Below are 13,672 nucleotides of genomic sequence, written 5' to 3' on the forward strand. Positions count from 1 at the left end.
CCCAACCCTTTCGATAGCCCCCTGTCGACTATTCCACTCGCAGTGTGACCTGTGGTCTTCAAAGCACAGTGTGTCCCTTCTCTTATGTGCTGTCAGTGCAACACCTTCATGGAGATAAGGCAAGGGTTCTTTGTGACCAGTGAGACTCCCACAAAGTCCCACAACAATTTAGCACTGGGGGCAGGACGAAACCTGCTTGACTCCTGGTTTCTAAGAGCTCTGCCCACATCATGCCAGAGTCAAGCTTCTAAGAGACCAGGTCGCTCAGGCCAATATCCCGGCTCAAGTGTGCCAGCCCTGCTTTCACACAGCATGAGCCCCAAGGTAAGGAAGGGTATCTTCAGCGTCCTTTCTTGCCCCCTCCGTTACCACCTGGTACTGAGCTGGCCACACAGCAGGGGCTTGGCCAAGACACATGACCGATGCTTGGAAGGAGCAGTGGCTAAAATGGAATATTTGGCACACAGTAGGTGCCCAATAAGTGTTGGGTAAGTGCTTGAAGCCGTAGCAGTTGTTGGGAGGACAAGCCCCCATGCTGAGAATCTTTTAAAATAAATGTGGGCTTTCCTTGTGGGTAAACTGAGGCACGAAGTCACAAACCGGTGGCCCTAAGTGACAGCAGAAACTTAGGAGTAAAAATAATAATGGTGTTCTCTTTTACTTGAACACCTACTGGATGCCAGGTGCATTACAGAGATAAGTAATTCTCATCTGCAAAAACACTACAGGAGACAATCCAGATCTAAAGAGATTAAGTGATGTGCCCAGGGTCACACAGGTGGGGTTGTGGAGCTAAGGTCCTAACCCAGTTCACCCAACTCTAAAGCCTACCATCTCCATCGTGCCAGTAGGTGGTAGCCCAGGTGGGCAGCCACACTTATCTTCCACATGGTCTCTGCTCTCACCTCCTCCTTCTCCCCGCCCTGCAGGTCTCTCCACTCCTCGATGGGCTGGCCAAGGTCCACGGTGTTCATAGGCACCTTAACCTCGCCAATGATGTCATGTTTGGAGAAGCGGTCAAAGTCGTAGATGGCCATCACCAGGGTTTTGCCTCCTAGCTCCTGGTATGGCACCTGAAGGGCACAAGCAAGATCAGACAGGGGTCAAAGCCAACTCATGCACCTCCAGAGGCTTCTGTGGGCAGATCCTTTGGTTAGAGCTCTGTTCCTACTACCCTGCAGGTCTCCTGGTGAGTCTGTAGAGACAGAGAGAAGACCTCAGGCTCTGGGGGAGCAGACTGGATGGGGGGGAGGGGAATGTCGCAGTCCTACAGGAGGCTGAGCAGTGACCTCACACATAAGCCCACAGTCCAGCCCGCCATTGTTCCAGCCTGAGCTCATTCCAGGGCCTTAGCCACAGCTAAGAACCAAGGAAAGGTCTGTAGAACTCCCAACAGAATTGGGATCAGGGAGGGACGTGGCATTACCCTTCCAGCCCACATCACCTTGAAGGTGAAGGTTTCATTGAAGGCAGGGTTCAATGTCTTCCGATGGACTTTGGTCTCATATTTCTTCTTCTTGTCTGGAAGAAGGAAGACTTTGACATAAGGGTCTGAGGTGCCTCCCATGTCCAGGGCAGGCAATTCAGCAGCCTGCAGAACGCCGACGGTAAGCTGTGGAGAGAGGGAGGGAGGGCCTTGAGTCTCAGGACTGCTCTAACACCAGCCCTGGCCCTAGACCCAGCACCCACCAACTCCCCCCCCACCACCACCAGAGGTGGGCAGCTGGGGAGGTGGGAACAGGCTGGTGCTAGAGAGCAAGACTGGTCTCCATCTCCACCCCCAGGAATCTGGAATGACATCAGGAGAAGCAGTAGCTTAAAGGGCAACTGATTTGCCCAAGGTTGGTGGGTGCCAATCTGGACCAGGGAACCTTCTCTAGAGCAGGCTGGTGGCCAAGGCAGAGTCAATGTTCAGGGGTACCTGCCTGCGGTTTCCAGCCCATCCCACTCCATGGAAAGGAGGAATGCCTATGGGCCAAAGTGGGGGTGAGGGCTGTGGGAGTGTGGAGCTGTTTCTATCTCCCTCCCACCCAGCCCTCTGTCCCATCCCCCACTTTGCCACCAAGCCCCACCCTCACACCTGGTTGGCCTGGAAATCATAGTCCAGGGAAAACTGCAGTTTTCCCAGATTCTCTGGCTCTTTCTCCTCCTCTCCTTCACCTTCTCCCTCAGTCAGGCCTGTCTCTGCATCGTCGTCATCCTGTGAAGGCTGGAGGAAAGGAGGGGCGAGTTAAGAGAGAATGGAGCCACGTGGCCTGGCGCAGGGGCATCAGGAAGCCAGCCCACCTGTGCAGACCCTGACTCAGAGCTCGTGCAGGGCAACAGGAAGGAATGTGGCACTGTGCAGGGGGCTTGATTCTGCACAGCCCCTCAAAGCCCCCAGACAGCCCCTCAGAACCCCAGACCGTGTCTGGAAGACCCAGTTCTGGTTTTGGTGTGCCTCTCTCCCTTCAAGACACAGTGCTATGAGACCAGGTGCTGCACCAATGCTCTAGACTTCTTGAGGTGGGGGAGGGGTGCTTCCCTTGTTAGCTCCTCCCCAAAAGTTCCCCCAGCTCAGGCCCCACCCATTCTAGGCAAGACTTACCAGAAGTGCATTCCAGGAATTCAGGAGCAGGGTGAGTCCCCAGAGGTAAGAAGAGAAGGAAGAAAGTGATGTAAGAAAACATCCTACATCTCAGACCAGCCCCTGAAGTCACAGCCACCTGGTGAGACCAGGTCGGGCTACACCCAGATCGTTCTTGGGGGTCCCCCTTCCCTGACTTTGCACTGCAGGCTTCAGGCGCGCGCACACACACACACACACACACACACACAGCACTCAAAGGCCATTTTAATCTCTGGTTGACTTCTTGAGATCAGACCCTTCCTGCCATCCTCCATATTGATTCCTTGAGCAAGAGACTTCTCCTAGTCACTCTCAGAACAGATGTGGGCAAAAGAGAAGCACAGAGAAGCCTTTGTAAACTTAAACATTAAGAAGGAAACACTTGGGTTTATCAAAGGACTTTTCCAGGCCGATTAACACCCCCAAAACAGGGGTAAATAAACCAAATTATTACATGACAAGAGATGGATTCCCCTTGGCCCTGGTCTTGGTGCCTCAGGACCATTCTTTTACCCCATCTGATTCCCCACCCACCCCAACCAAGTAGGTGCCTCCAGTGAGATTTTGTCCTCTAGTCTCTGGCAGGAAAACACAGGGCCACTCCCATGGTGACTTCCTGGCAGGTTGGAGGGGCTCTCTTTCCAACATTTTGTCCCAATAGCCTCTTTGGCGGGGGAGTCAGTATATTATGCTCTTCCTCTGTCTTTTCAAGGATGCATCCATGATCACACATGAAAAAGCCCCCCCTTTCCACTGTGGGATGGGTAGGCAACATTTTACTAGGGATGTAGCCAATAGGGAGGGTCATGTGGCATTCTAAGGAGGGAAGCCGGTTTGGCTGTAGAACAGCCCAGAAGCCTTTGCTTCACCTTTCAGCACCCGGAATGCCTGGGCTGGGCCCCTCTCAGTTCCCCCCACCACTGTCTTCTCCTACCTGGCCCCCTTTCATGTCCTTCATATTCATGGCATTCTTCATGCCCTTGCCCTTCTCCTTCTTGTTCTTCTTCTTCTTACAGCAGCACTTCTTACAGATACAGAAGCAGCAGGTGAGGAGCAGGAGGCCAGCGACCACAGCAATGGCGATCAGTGCCCAGGGTGGTACTGCCCACAGAGAGGACCCCAGAAGTCAGCAGTGCTCTGCCTTATAGTCCCTGACCCCAAAGCATCAGCAAAAATGGGGAGGAGAGATGAGCCCCAATGTCCACACTCTACATTTTTTAACCACACACCCATGAGTGATTTACATGCAACTTGCCTATACTTTGCATGCCTTTTCGTTAATACTTGTTCTCTCCTGAGTCTACCGTCCTTATGGATACAGCCTACTAACTGAGAGACAGCAGTCAGGTGTATAACAAGGAAGAACGTCAGTTTGGCTCTATTGGGTTTTGACTCATTTGATCTACGGAAAACTGGCTTATATTGGAAAGAATGGGATGGTCCTTATCTGACCCACGTGTAGGAAGAGCTCCTTTGACCCATTCCTTATGCCCAGGCTTGAGAGGGCTGACCTAAGCCAGAAGGCCAGTTCCTTAAGGACCTAGACAGCTTGGCTTTGCAGAGCTCAAATAAGTGGGGATGGGCCCTGGCTGCTCTCCATGGTCCTGAAGAACCATCTCCCACTGATAGGGCTGCTCCCCTTAATGTCTGGTGACTCCTAAACAGCCACTGCCAAGAATTCAGAAAGCAGGGGTGGGGGGCGTATTTTCTGTCTTCCAAACTAAGGTAGTTTCAAAGTGTGACTGGGAAACTTCAACAATGGCTTCTGTTTCCTAATTTTTCATCTTCTTTCGGTTTCATATTTTGACAGTTTTCTAAGTTGTAAGAACTTTCTTCCCCCTTAGGAGACGGGGGCACATAAGCCCCCTTGTTCCCCTTATTAGTGCCAGGCACCCCCCATTCCTGAAGGGGCTCCCCAAATAATCCATCCTGGAATCCAAACATTCAGCCAATCACATCTCAGGGGTGTTCCCCACCCTTCCTCAGCTCTGCCCTGCCCATAAGGCCTTGCACTGACCCTGGCCTTGACCCGCCCTCTCAGCCACCTGGGACACTCACAGGGGATCTTCTGGATTTCATTGAAGAATTTCTCCTTCAGCTTCGCAAACATGTCCTCCTTACTCTCCCCAGCGCCCCCACTCTCGGTAGAGTTGTCTAAGAGCCCAGTTGACATTGTGGCGGTGGTGGTGGCAGGAGCCACAATGGGCTCCTGGTTCCTCTTGAAGATGTTCCTCATGGTGGCAGAGGGGATCACTGCAGATGAGAGGGGATGATGGGAGCAGATGAACAACCCAGAGGTCCAAGTGCAGAAAGCTCTGCCCAAAGGACTGGGGAACACTCTTCAAAAGCTAAAGACTATTAAGAATCCCATTATAATTCAAAGATATTTCTCATAATATTAACATAATATAATAACATAATATTAACAACTGTGGTAAAACAACAATAACAGTTATCATTAAGTTAGTACTTATATGTGCCAGGCACTGTGCATGATCTCCTCTAATCCAAACAACAGCCTAATGTTTGATTATTATTCCCATTTAACAGATATGGAAATGGAGGTTCCCAAGGTCATTTAGATACTTAAGCCAGTCAGCCTGACTCCAAAGCCTGTAAACCTAATCACTTCCATATATCTCGTTTAAATCCAACTGCACAACTCTAGGAAGGAGGCAATATTCTACTATCAAAGACTCCTTCTCGAGCCTCTCTTTTCCTTAACTTCTTCCATGACCTCACTCTGCCTAGATTCTCTGCGTGTCTCTATCACATTCCGGCTGTCATCATCCCTGCCTCCAATCTACATCAACATCTCTGGAAAACAGAGGAAAAGAGGTTGAAAGACAAGCCACCCATAATTTTACCATCCAGAGATAACTCAGGTTAGCATTTTATAACAGTAGATTTTCAGAGTGTGTTTTACATATTGAGACCAGATTACATGTAATTCGACATTCTACCTTTTGTTAACATAAGATTTTATCATAAGTCTTTTCCTTTATCACTAAAAATTTCCTTTATTATTGAATAGCTAAATAATACCCATTACATGGAAGTACCATATTTGTTTAATATTCTGCTATTAGACACTTAAATGGTTTCCAAGTTTTTGCTAGTAAAAAATATTACTGTGGTAGCATTCATTTAAGGCAGAGGAGTGGCCTGCTCTGTTAAAAGTGGAGCTATGGGAAGATAGCTCCACAGGCATTGGAGGAGCTGGGGCTGGGGCTGGGGCCCAGGAGGGGGCTGGTTCAACAGACCAGCCAGAGATGACACGGACCCAGATGAGAATAGGAAGGTAGGGGATGGAGGAGAGAGGGCAAATGTGACAGCCATTCACTCATTCATTCATTCAACAAATTTATTGAACTCGTATCATGCTTCCCTTGTGGAACTTACCATAAAGTGGATTAAATAACTGCACATAAGTGAATGTAAGATTGTAATTCTGAGAAATGCCAAAAAGGAGAGATTCTTTGGTATCTTTGGCGGTATGAGTTTATAATGGGGCATATGTGACCTAATCTGGGAGAGAAAAATTGCTTTCCTGAGGAACGGACTGAGACCTGAAGGATACTGGGAAGTATCCAGGTGAGGAAGAGAGGAATAAGCAGCCTAAACATAGAGAACAGCATGTGCAAAGTCCCTGAGGTGGGAAGCAGTGTGATTAGTACAGAACCTTAAAAGGAGACCAGAGTGAAAGGAGCATGGGTCAAGATGGGGCTGGCAGAGTGGGCCAGATTGGCCCAGGCACATAACCTCACAGGCCATGGCAAAGAGTTTTGTCTTTACCCAAAGAGAAATGGGAAGCTGTCAGAGGGTTTTAAGGATGCACGTAATGTGTACAAATTTACATCTTGAAAATTGCACTTCGGTGGCAGTGAGGAAAAGCCTAGAATGCACCATGACTCCAGAGGGAAGGGGAAAGAGTTTAAAACAGTCAATAATGGATGTCTTGTCATCCCCAAGTTCCCATGAAAGATTCTCCAGTGTTCCAGGGGAATCACCAGAGGGGAATGACATACAGCTACTCGGAGGGAACATAGGGCTGTTAATAAAGCAGCAGCACAGATCAGTGGCTTTTCCAGGGCCCGGTGCCTGGAAGGCCCTTTTAAATCCACCTCTAACATAAGACATGAGGACAAAGCTGCCCAGATAGCAGGGGAATAATGAAGATGCTTGAGAACGTGGCTCTTGATAAAAGGCAGGTTCAGGGCTGCCTGGGTGGCTCAGGCGGTTAAGCGTCCAACTTCATCTCAGGTCATGATCTCATGGTTCATGAGTTCCAGCCCTGCATCGGGCTCTGTGCTGACAGCTCAGAGCCTGGAGCCTGCTTCGGATTCTGTGTCTCCCTCTCTCTCTGCCCCTCCCCCACTCATGCTCTGTCTCTCTCTGTCTCTCAAAAATAAATAAATGTTTTTTAAAAAGGCAGGTTCAGGGCCATGTGCCCAGAGATGGATGGGGTCTATAGATTCAGGGCCCACCTGCTCAGCTACACATCTAGAAAGTATTTGGGGTCATCCTAAGCTTCTCTCCTGCCATCACCCCCACCTGCAAGGCATCTGCAAATTTCTCAGCTCCACTCGCAATGTTTTCCAAATTCAGCCACTTCCCACCCCTCTACCTGAAGTCTTACAATAGCCACCTATCTGGAAGCTTTCCACTCTCCTCTGCTTAGTCTAATCTCTGCACTGCAGCCAGATCCATTTATTTTAAACCCTCCAATGGCTTCTCATCACACTTAGATAAAATCTCTGCATGGTCTGGCCTCTGGCCCCTGGCTAGCTCCCCAAATGCATTTCCTAACACTTCTGCTCTCAGCCACTCAGCTCCTGCCATGTTGGCCTTCTTGCTGCCAGTCACAGGCTCACCAGACAAACTCACAGCCTTTGCATTTACAGCCTAGACTGTTCTTCCTCCAGAAATCTCCTTGACCTCCCGGAGGCACCATCACTCACCTGGCAAAACACCGCTCCTGGAGAAATCCTATTAGGGACTGGGTTTGTGTGCCCCCCCCCACCCCCAAATTCATACGTTGAGATCTACTGCTCAACGTGATAGTGTTAGGAGGTGGGACCCGGGAGGTGTCTCGATCATATGGTGGAGCTCACGAATGGGGTTAGTGCCTGAGAAGAATAGGCCAGAGAGCTAGCTGGCTCCTTCTGCCATGTGAGGATGCCAGGAGTCGGCAGTCTGTAACCTGGAAGAGAGCTCTCACCAAAACCCAACGTTGCCAGCACCCCAATCTCAGATTTCCCAGTCTTCAGGGCTGTGAGAAATACGTTTCTGTTGTTGATAAGCCTCCTAGTTTACGGTATTTTGTTATAGCAATCTGAGCTAAGACACCCACTATCAGCTTTTTCCTCTCCATTGCCACCCCCAGAGTGCTAAGCATTGCTGATGAGCATCCTGCATGAGGGCAGCTGGGCACCCCGTAGATTCTCAACACCACCCAGTCCTTCAACCCTGCACAGGAACCTTAATATATGCTCCCCATCAACTCACTCTGCCTTCCTTCACAATGGACACTCCAGACCCTCTGTTTCATAGTCCCGTGGCTTCCCCATGGCTCCAACACCTTGCCTGTCATTATCAGAAGCCATTGAAGAGAAATCTCTGACAACGTCCCACCCTACGCCAAACCACAGACCTTCCTGCATATAAACCGCCCTCTCCTCCTGACCTCCTGTTTCAACTGAGTACTTTCCTCCTATTTAAGACCAATCCCCCCATCTCAGGGGTCCCCTCTGACCTTCTCAGGCCACCTTCTTGATGCATGTGCTTTCTTATCCCCAACTTTTCCCGGTCAACCAGTTTGCTCAGATCTAGTTGACCTATAGCATATTGGGACTGGTAACCGGGTCTCCTAATGCCTGCCCAATGCGATTTTCCTCTAGACCACACAACCTCTCAGATGGTAGAGGACACACTTTTATGAAAAGTTGCTTGTATGCTCAGTAATTATTTTAGAACAGTGAATGTTTTCATCGGAGCCACAACCATATCTTTACGAGTTGGCAGTTATTGAGTGATACAAAACGACTGAAATGTGCAAATAACAAACAAACAAAGACAGGAACAGGAAAGGTTGGGCATCAGAAAGGTTCCCTCTGCTCAGTTCTTCCCATTTTAAAATACCACCAGTCAAGCAATGAAGAGCCTCCCCACCCCTCCTCATTCCCTTCAGGGTCACACTCCACCAATGGTCTCCATTTCCTCGCCCCCAACTCCCTCTCCTCAGCGCCCACACTGTGGCTTCTGCCTCATCACTCCACTGAAGTGGCTCTCTGCACAGTCGCGGGTGACCGCAGGGTCACTCACTAAACCCAGCGGAGCTTTTCGTTTGCTTGTATTTGACTTCTCTCATGTTCACTTCCAACCACTCCTGATTGTCATCATAATTCAGACTCCATCGCTTGCCTCAAGGTTTGCCCCCAGGGCTTCTCTTCCCAGGCCAAGTGTCCCCCCGGGTGACTTTCTTGCACACCCTGGCCTCAGCCACATCCCCGTTCTGATGGCTGCCAAAGCCCGACTCACTCCCGAGCTCCAGGCCCAGAGGTCCAGCTGGGCCCTCGATATACCCATTCCACCCATACTCTGTTTCCTCCTGCTCACCTCCAATCAGTTCTGCAGGTGCCACCAAAGCAATCTGCCTAAAACATGAATCTGATCATGTCACTATGGGTAAAAGCCATCCCAGGGACACAAGCCGCAATCCTGAAGGTGGCCTACCAGGCCCTCGTGTCCTGTATCCAGCATCATCATTTCCTCTTCCCCTGCCCTGAGTCTCAAATACCAACCACACATGGCTTTTTTTCTCTCTTCTAATACAGATGTTCTGCTCCCACCAACACACACGCTACAGGGCCTTGGTACATGCTGTGGCCCACCCCCCAACTTCACTGAGCTAATGCCTGCACGTCTTGCTCGGCTCAGCTCAAACGGCCCCTCCTCCCACTCGTGCCTCCTGCCACCACCGCCCCCAGACTGAGGCCTGATATGTTTTCATAGCTCTGTCCTTACCTCCACAGCACTTACACAGCTTGTGACTGTATTTAAGCAGAGACCACACGTGCGTTGTTTACCGCCGTGGCCCTGGCACAGGGGTTGGCGAACTATGACCCACGGGCCCCATGGGGCCCACGGCCGGATTTTTGTAAACAAAGTTATATTGGAACACAGCCACACTCATCCCCTGACACATTCTCTCTGGCTGCTTTTGCACTACAACAACAGAGTCGAGTAGGTGTGACTGACGTTGTATGGCCTGAAAAGCCTCGTGTCTTTACTGTCTGGCCCCTGAAGAAAAATTTTGCTGACCCTGCCCTCGCAGATACCAGACTGTCTGACATATGAGAGGTATTCAGTAAACATGTGGTACGTGATGAAAAAAGGAATGAGCGGGACACAGACTCTAGACCACTGGACACGTTATGTCATTTTGCAGATGACACTGGAGCCCGTCCTTCCACGGCCAGCCGGTGCATTAATGCCTAGGACTCGGACTCAGGGCTCTTTTCACAGGCTTGTTAAGACTCGATCTAGCCGCTCCAAGTCACCAGGTTGGGTCCAGGGCGCTCCCCGTGAGGCCTGGGGAGCATGTGCGTGTGTGCACCCGTGTGTGTGCGTGATGAGACTCCAAAGCCGGCACGAGTGAGTGGCGGTGTCCACGGTTCCGCGAGCCGTCCATCCACCCTCTGCCTTTGCAGCCGGCCTCTCGTGCTACGGGGTCAGGCACATTCCCTTATGAGCCGTTGGACCCTGGATGGTTTCTTTTACCTCTCCAATCTTAGACCGCTGAACTGTCAAACGGAGTCTGCATTCCTAATGCCTTCAGCTGAGGCTAAGGTGAACGGGGATGGTGAGTGCCCTTTCCACGGCCCGAACCTGCCCAGAGCATTGAGAAGTGCTTCTCATCTTTCCAAGGCTGCCCTTTGGGCATTTCTTCTCGGGAGACGCTCCCTCCGATGTGACTCAATGACCCTTATCCCTTAGCTCTTCTGCGTCTTTTCCAGAGTCGAGGGAGTTTAAAAAATGTAAAAAGAGAGAAAGCCGAGCAAGCCCTTTTCCCCCCACCTCAAGACCCCACGGTGCCCTCCAGAGGACCCTCCAAGCCCTTCTGCCCCTCTGAACTACCCTGGGGCCTTCTGCGGCCCGCCATTCTCAGGGGGCCTTTCTATCAGGACAAGGATGATGGGAGGCTCCTAGCCGGTCTTTCCTCTTTCCCTCTTGTCTGTCTCAAGTCTGTTTTCACCCCAGCAGGCAGAGCAGTCCTATTACTAAAACAAAACCCTACAGCGGCTTACTTCCCTCAAAGTACCCAGTCCTCACAGAAGTTTTCAAGGCCCTGCACAGCCAGCCCCGTGCCCTCGCTCCTCCCCCCTGGTTCTCTTCCTTCCCTCCTCTGCCTCGCTGGCCTCCTTCCAGATCTTCACTCATGCCAAGCACACCCTTAACTCAGAGCCTTGGCACCTGCTGTTCCCTCGGCCTGAAACACTCTTCCCTGCAGGCCTCCACACAGCTGTGTGTTCAGCGCAGCGAGGTCACCCGTGATGACCATTTTTGAAAAGGCAAACTCCCACCAACCAATGGCATCTCAGCCCCCCTTTATTTCGTCTTCTGCACAGCACTTATCACCAACAGACACACCACACGTTTTATCTGTGTCTCCACTCACTCGACTTTAAGACTCACGAATGTAGGCATTTCTGACGAGCACACAGCGGGCTCTCAAAAAATATCCTCGGGAAATGGATGAGTCGCGCACTCCTCACGTCCGCGATGCCTGGGCTATCATGCCTCAGACCTCGCGCAGTTGTGAATGCTTGTGACATCACCAACCATTTCCTAAGCGTTTCTAAAAACGACTTTCGGGGCGCCTGGGTGGCTCAGTCAGTTAAGCGTCCGACTTCAGCTCAGGCCACGATCTCGCAGTCTGTGAGTTCGAGCCCCGCGTAGAGCTCTGGGCTGATGGCTCAGAGCCTGGAGCCTGCTTCCGATTCTGTTTCTCCCTCTCTCTCTCTGCCCCTTCCCCCGTTCATGCTCTGTCTCTCTCTGTCTCGAAAATAAATAAACATTAAAAAAAAATAAAAAAATAAAATAAAAATGACTTTTATGTTCCCTCTTGGGTAAGCCCAAGGGGTCAGTTTCTTCTTCCCTCCTCAGTCCACCGGAAGCTAAGGAAACAAGCTGTTGAAAACTTGGCACCAGTTCCCAAGACTCCTGCGGAAAACAGAGGCCCAGAGAAGTGAAGTGCCTCATCCAGGGCCACACAGCCCGGGCTGCTGGCAGCGCTGGGGGCAGAATCTAAGTCTCTGGAACCCCGTCCAGTTCCTTCCCCCGCAGCACAGCTGCCTCCGTCTCCAGGACTCTTCCCCACACTAGAATGCAGGCTTCCTGCGTCGGAGCACAGGCAGAGACAAGCACGGCAAGGAGGAAAAGTCAAATCCTCAGGGATTTACAGCTGTCTTGGCCTCTCTGGTGGCTCAGGCTGCAGTCCTGGGGAAGGCAGCCAGCTGGAAGGGTTGAGGATGATAAATGATTTGAGGCTCCAGGGGCTCCCGGCACAGACTGAACTCCTCTGTCTGGTCAGAATCACCCGAGCAGGAAAGCATGAAATGGCATCATCAGGCAGGGACGGCTGCAAGGTGCCGTGACACCAAAACCAGGACACCTGGGAGACAGGCCGGAGGGCTGGGTGGAGGCACCTGTTCTGCGCCTGCAGCGGGAGGGGTCAAGGTCTGAAGGGGGGGAGGGGCCGGGAGACCCAGCAAGGAGCAGACAGGGGAAGGGATGAGGAAGGGTCTCGTTCCTGGGGAGCCCCTGGGAAGCTTGTCGAAGTGCAGACCACGCCCCGCCCCCGCCACGACACCTCGCCCTCAAAGCCTCGCTCAGTGGGTTGGAAGTGTGGCCCGGGAACCCGCAGGTTAACAACGAGCACCCTGGCTCACGATGATGCAGGTGGTCAGTGGCCACGCTGGAAAACGAGGTTCTAAGAAGTCAGAAAGACTTGCCAGGGGAAGCAAAAGTCCAAGACCAGTGGTTGGAAGTAAACTAAGCCTTGAAGGCTCTGTGCACCTGGACAGTGCCCTCCACCTGGCTCCCATCAAAGGCCGCAGAAGGAAACCACAGGTGCGCACAATAATCAGTTAAGTCTCTGTTCTTGTTCTCGGTTAATCCGTCTGGGAGGGCACCGTTGTGAGCTCCAACTCAGAGACAAGGCACATTCCGCTCAGCTAAGTGCCTGCTGGACAGTCAGCATCAAGACTGGAGCCTAAGTTTGCCTGAGGCCAAGTCTCCTGCTCTCCGGATCCCTATCCCACACCCCCCCACCTGGGGTGGGGCTGGGGGACAGGCCTCTGGGGTGGCTCAGGAAGGCAGGGTCTCCCCCAGTGAGGAGCAGGGTGGAGCGGAAGCTAGGGAGGTAGCTAGAGCGGAGAGTCCATGCAGGACCTCCTCCCCCAGCCCGCTGGCTGCCATCCACCTGTCTGTCTGTCCAGGGTGGCCACTTGGCTCCTGTGACAGTTCTGGGCGCCCTGGCCTCTGCGTCTCTCCTCAGGGGAAGTCAGTCCCACTCTGGGCTGCAGCCACCACTCACCTAGCCCTCCCCCCCCGCACGTACCCCTCCCCGACGTCCTCCCCCGGCTTTAGGCTTTACCGTCCTCCCTCACCCCTGCACGGTCACTGAGAAAAGCAACGATATGGCCATTTCAACCAAGCTTTGCTGGACACCCTGGCTGTTGGAAGTGGCTGCACCAGGAGGGGCCGGGCTGGGGTGAACAGGGCCAGGAGAGGTGGTGTGTGTGGTCTAAGGATCCTTACACGCTTGGGATCATGCTGGGATCTCTGAGCACTAGCTAGCTGCCTCTGGCCCCCTCTGGCAGGGGGAACGGCCACGTTTGGCCCGGTGGCGGGGCAGGAGGTGGAGGGCTAGTGACGACCTGATTGAATCCTTTATCTTATCCCTTTTTCTCTCTGTCACCATAGGACCAACCCAGAGGAAGAGGCCTGAAGCAGGGCAGGAAGCAGGCCCACCGGTGGGTATTAAAAGGGTCATATGCA

The 13,672-nt window shown here is 52.1% G+C and overlaps 1 protein-coding gene across 3 annotated transcripts in view; it reads right to left on the bottom strand.

Annotated features, from left to right (window-relative positions):
* Positions 1–13,672, bottom strand: part of SYT2 (synaptotagmin 2) — a 104,095-nt gene that overhangs the window by 5,298 nt on the left and 85,125 nt on the right. For all 3 annotated transcript variants that reach the window (XM_047840270.1, XM_047840269.1, XM_047840268.1), the window contains exons 2-6: positions 4,667–4,861; positions 3,543–3,709; positions 2,081–2,200; positions 1,445–1,612; positions 906–1,073 (exon numbers count right to left, since the gene is read on the bottom strand). In XM_047840270.1, coding sequence (XP_047696226.1) covers positions 906–1,073; positions 1,445–1,612; positions 2,081–2,200; positions 3,543–3,709; positions 4,667–4,844 — 801 coding nt within the window. In that variant the 5' untranslated portion in view covers positions 4,845–4,861. The remainder of the gene's footprint in view (positions 1–905; positions 1,074–1,444; positions 1,613–2,080; positions 2,201–3,542; positions 3,710–4,666; positions 4,862–13,672) is intronic.

This window comes from Prionailurus viverrinus, chromosome F1, assembly GCF_022837055.1.
Source record: "Prionailurus viverrinus isolate Anna chromosome F1, UM_Priviv_1.0, whole genome shotgun sequence".
In the NCBI taxonomy this organism is placed as follows: domain Eukaryota; kingdom Metazoa; phylum Chordata; class Mammalia; order Carnivora; family Felidae; genus Prionailurus; species Prionailurus viverrinus.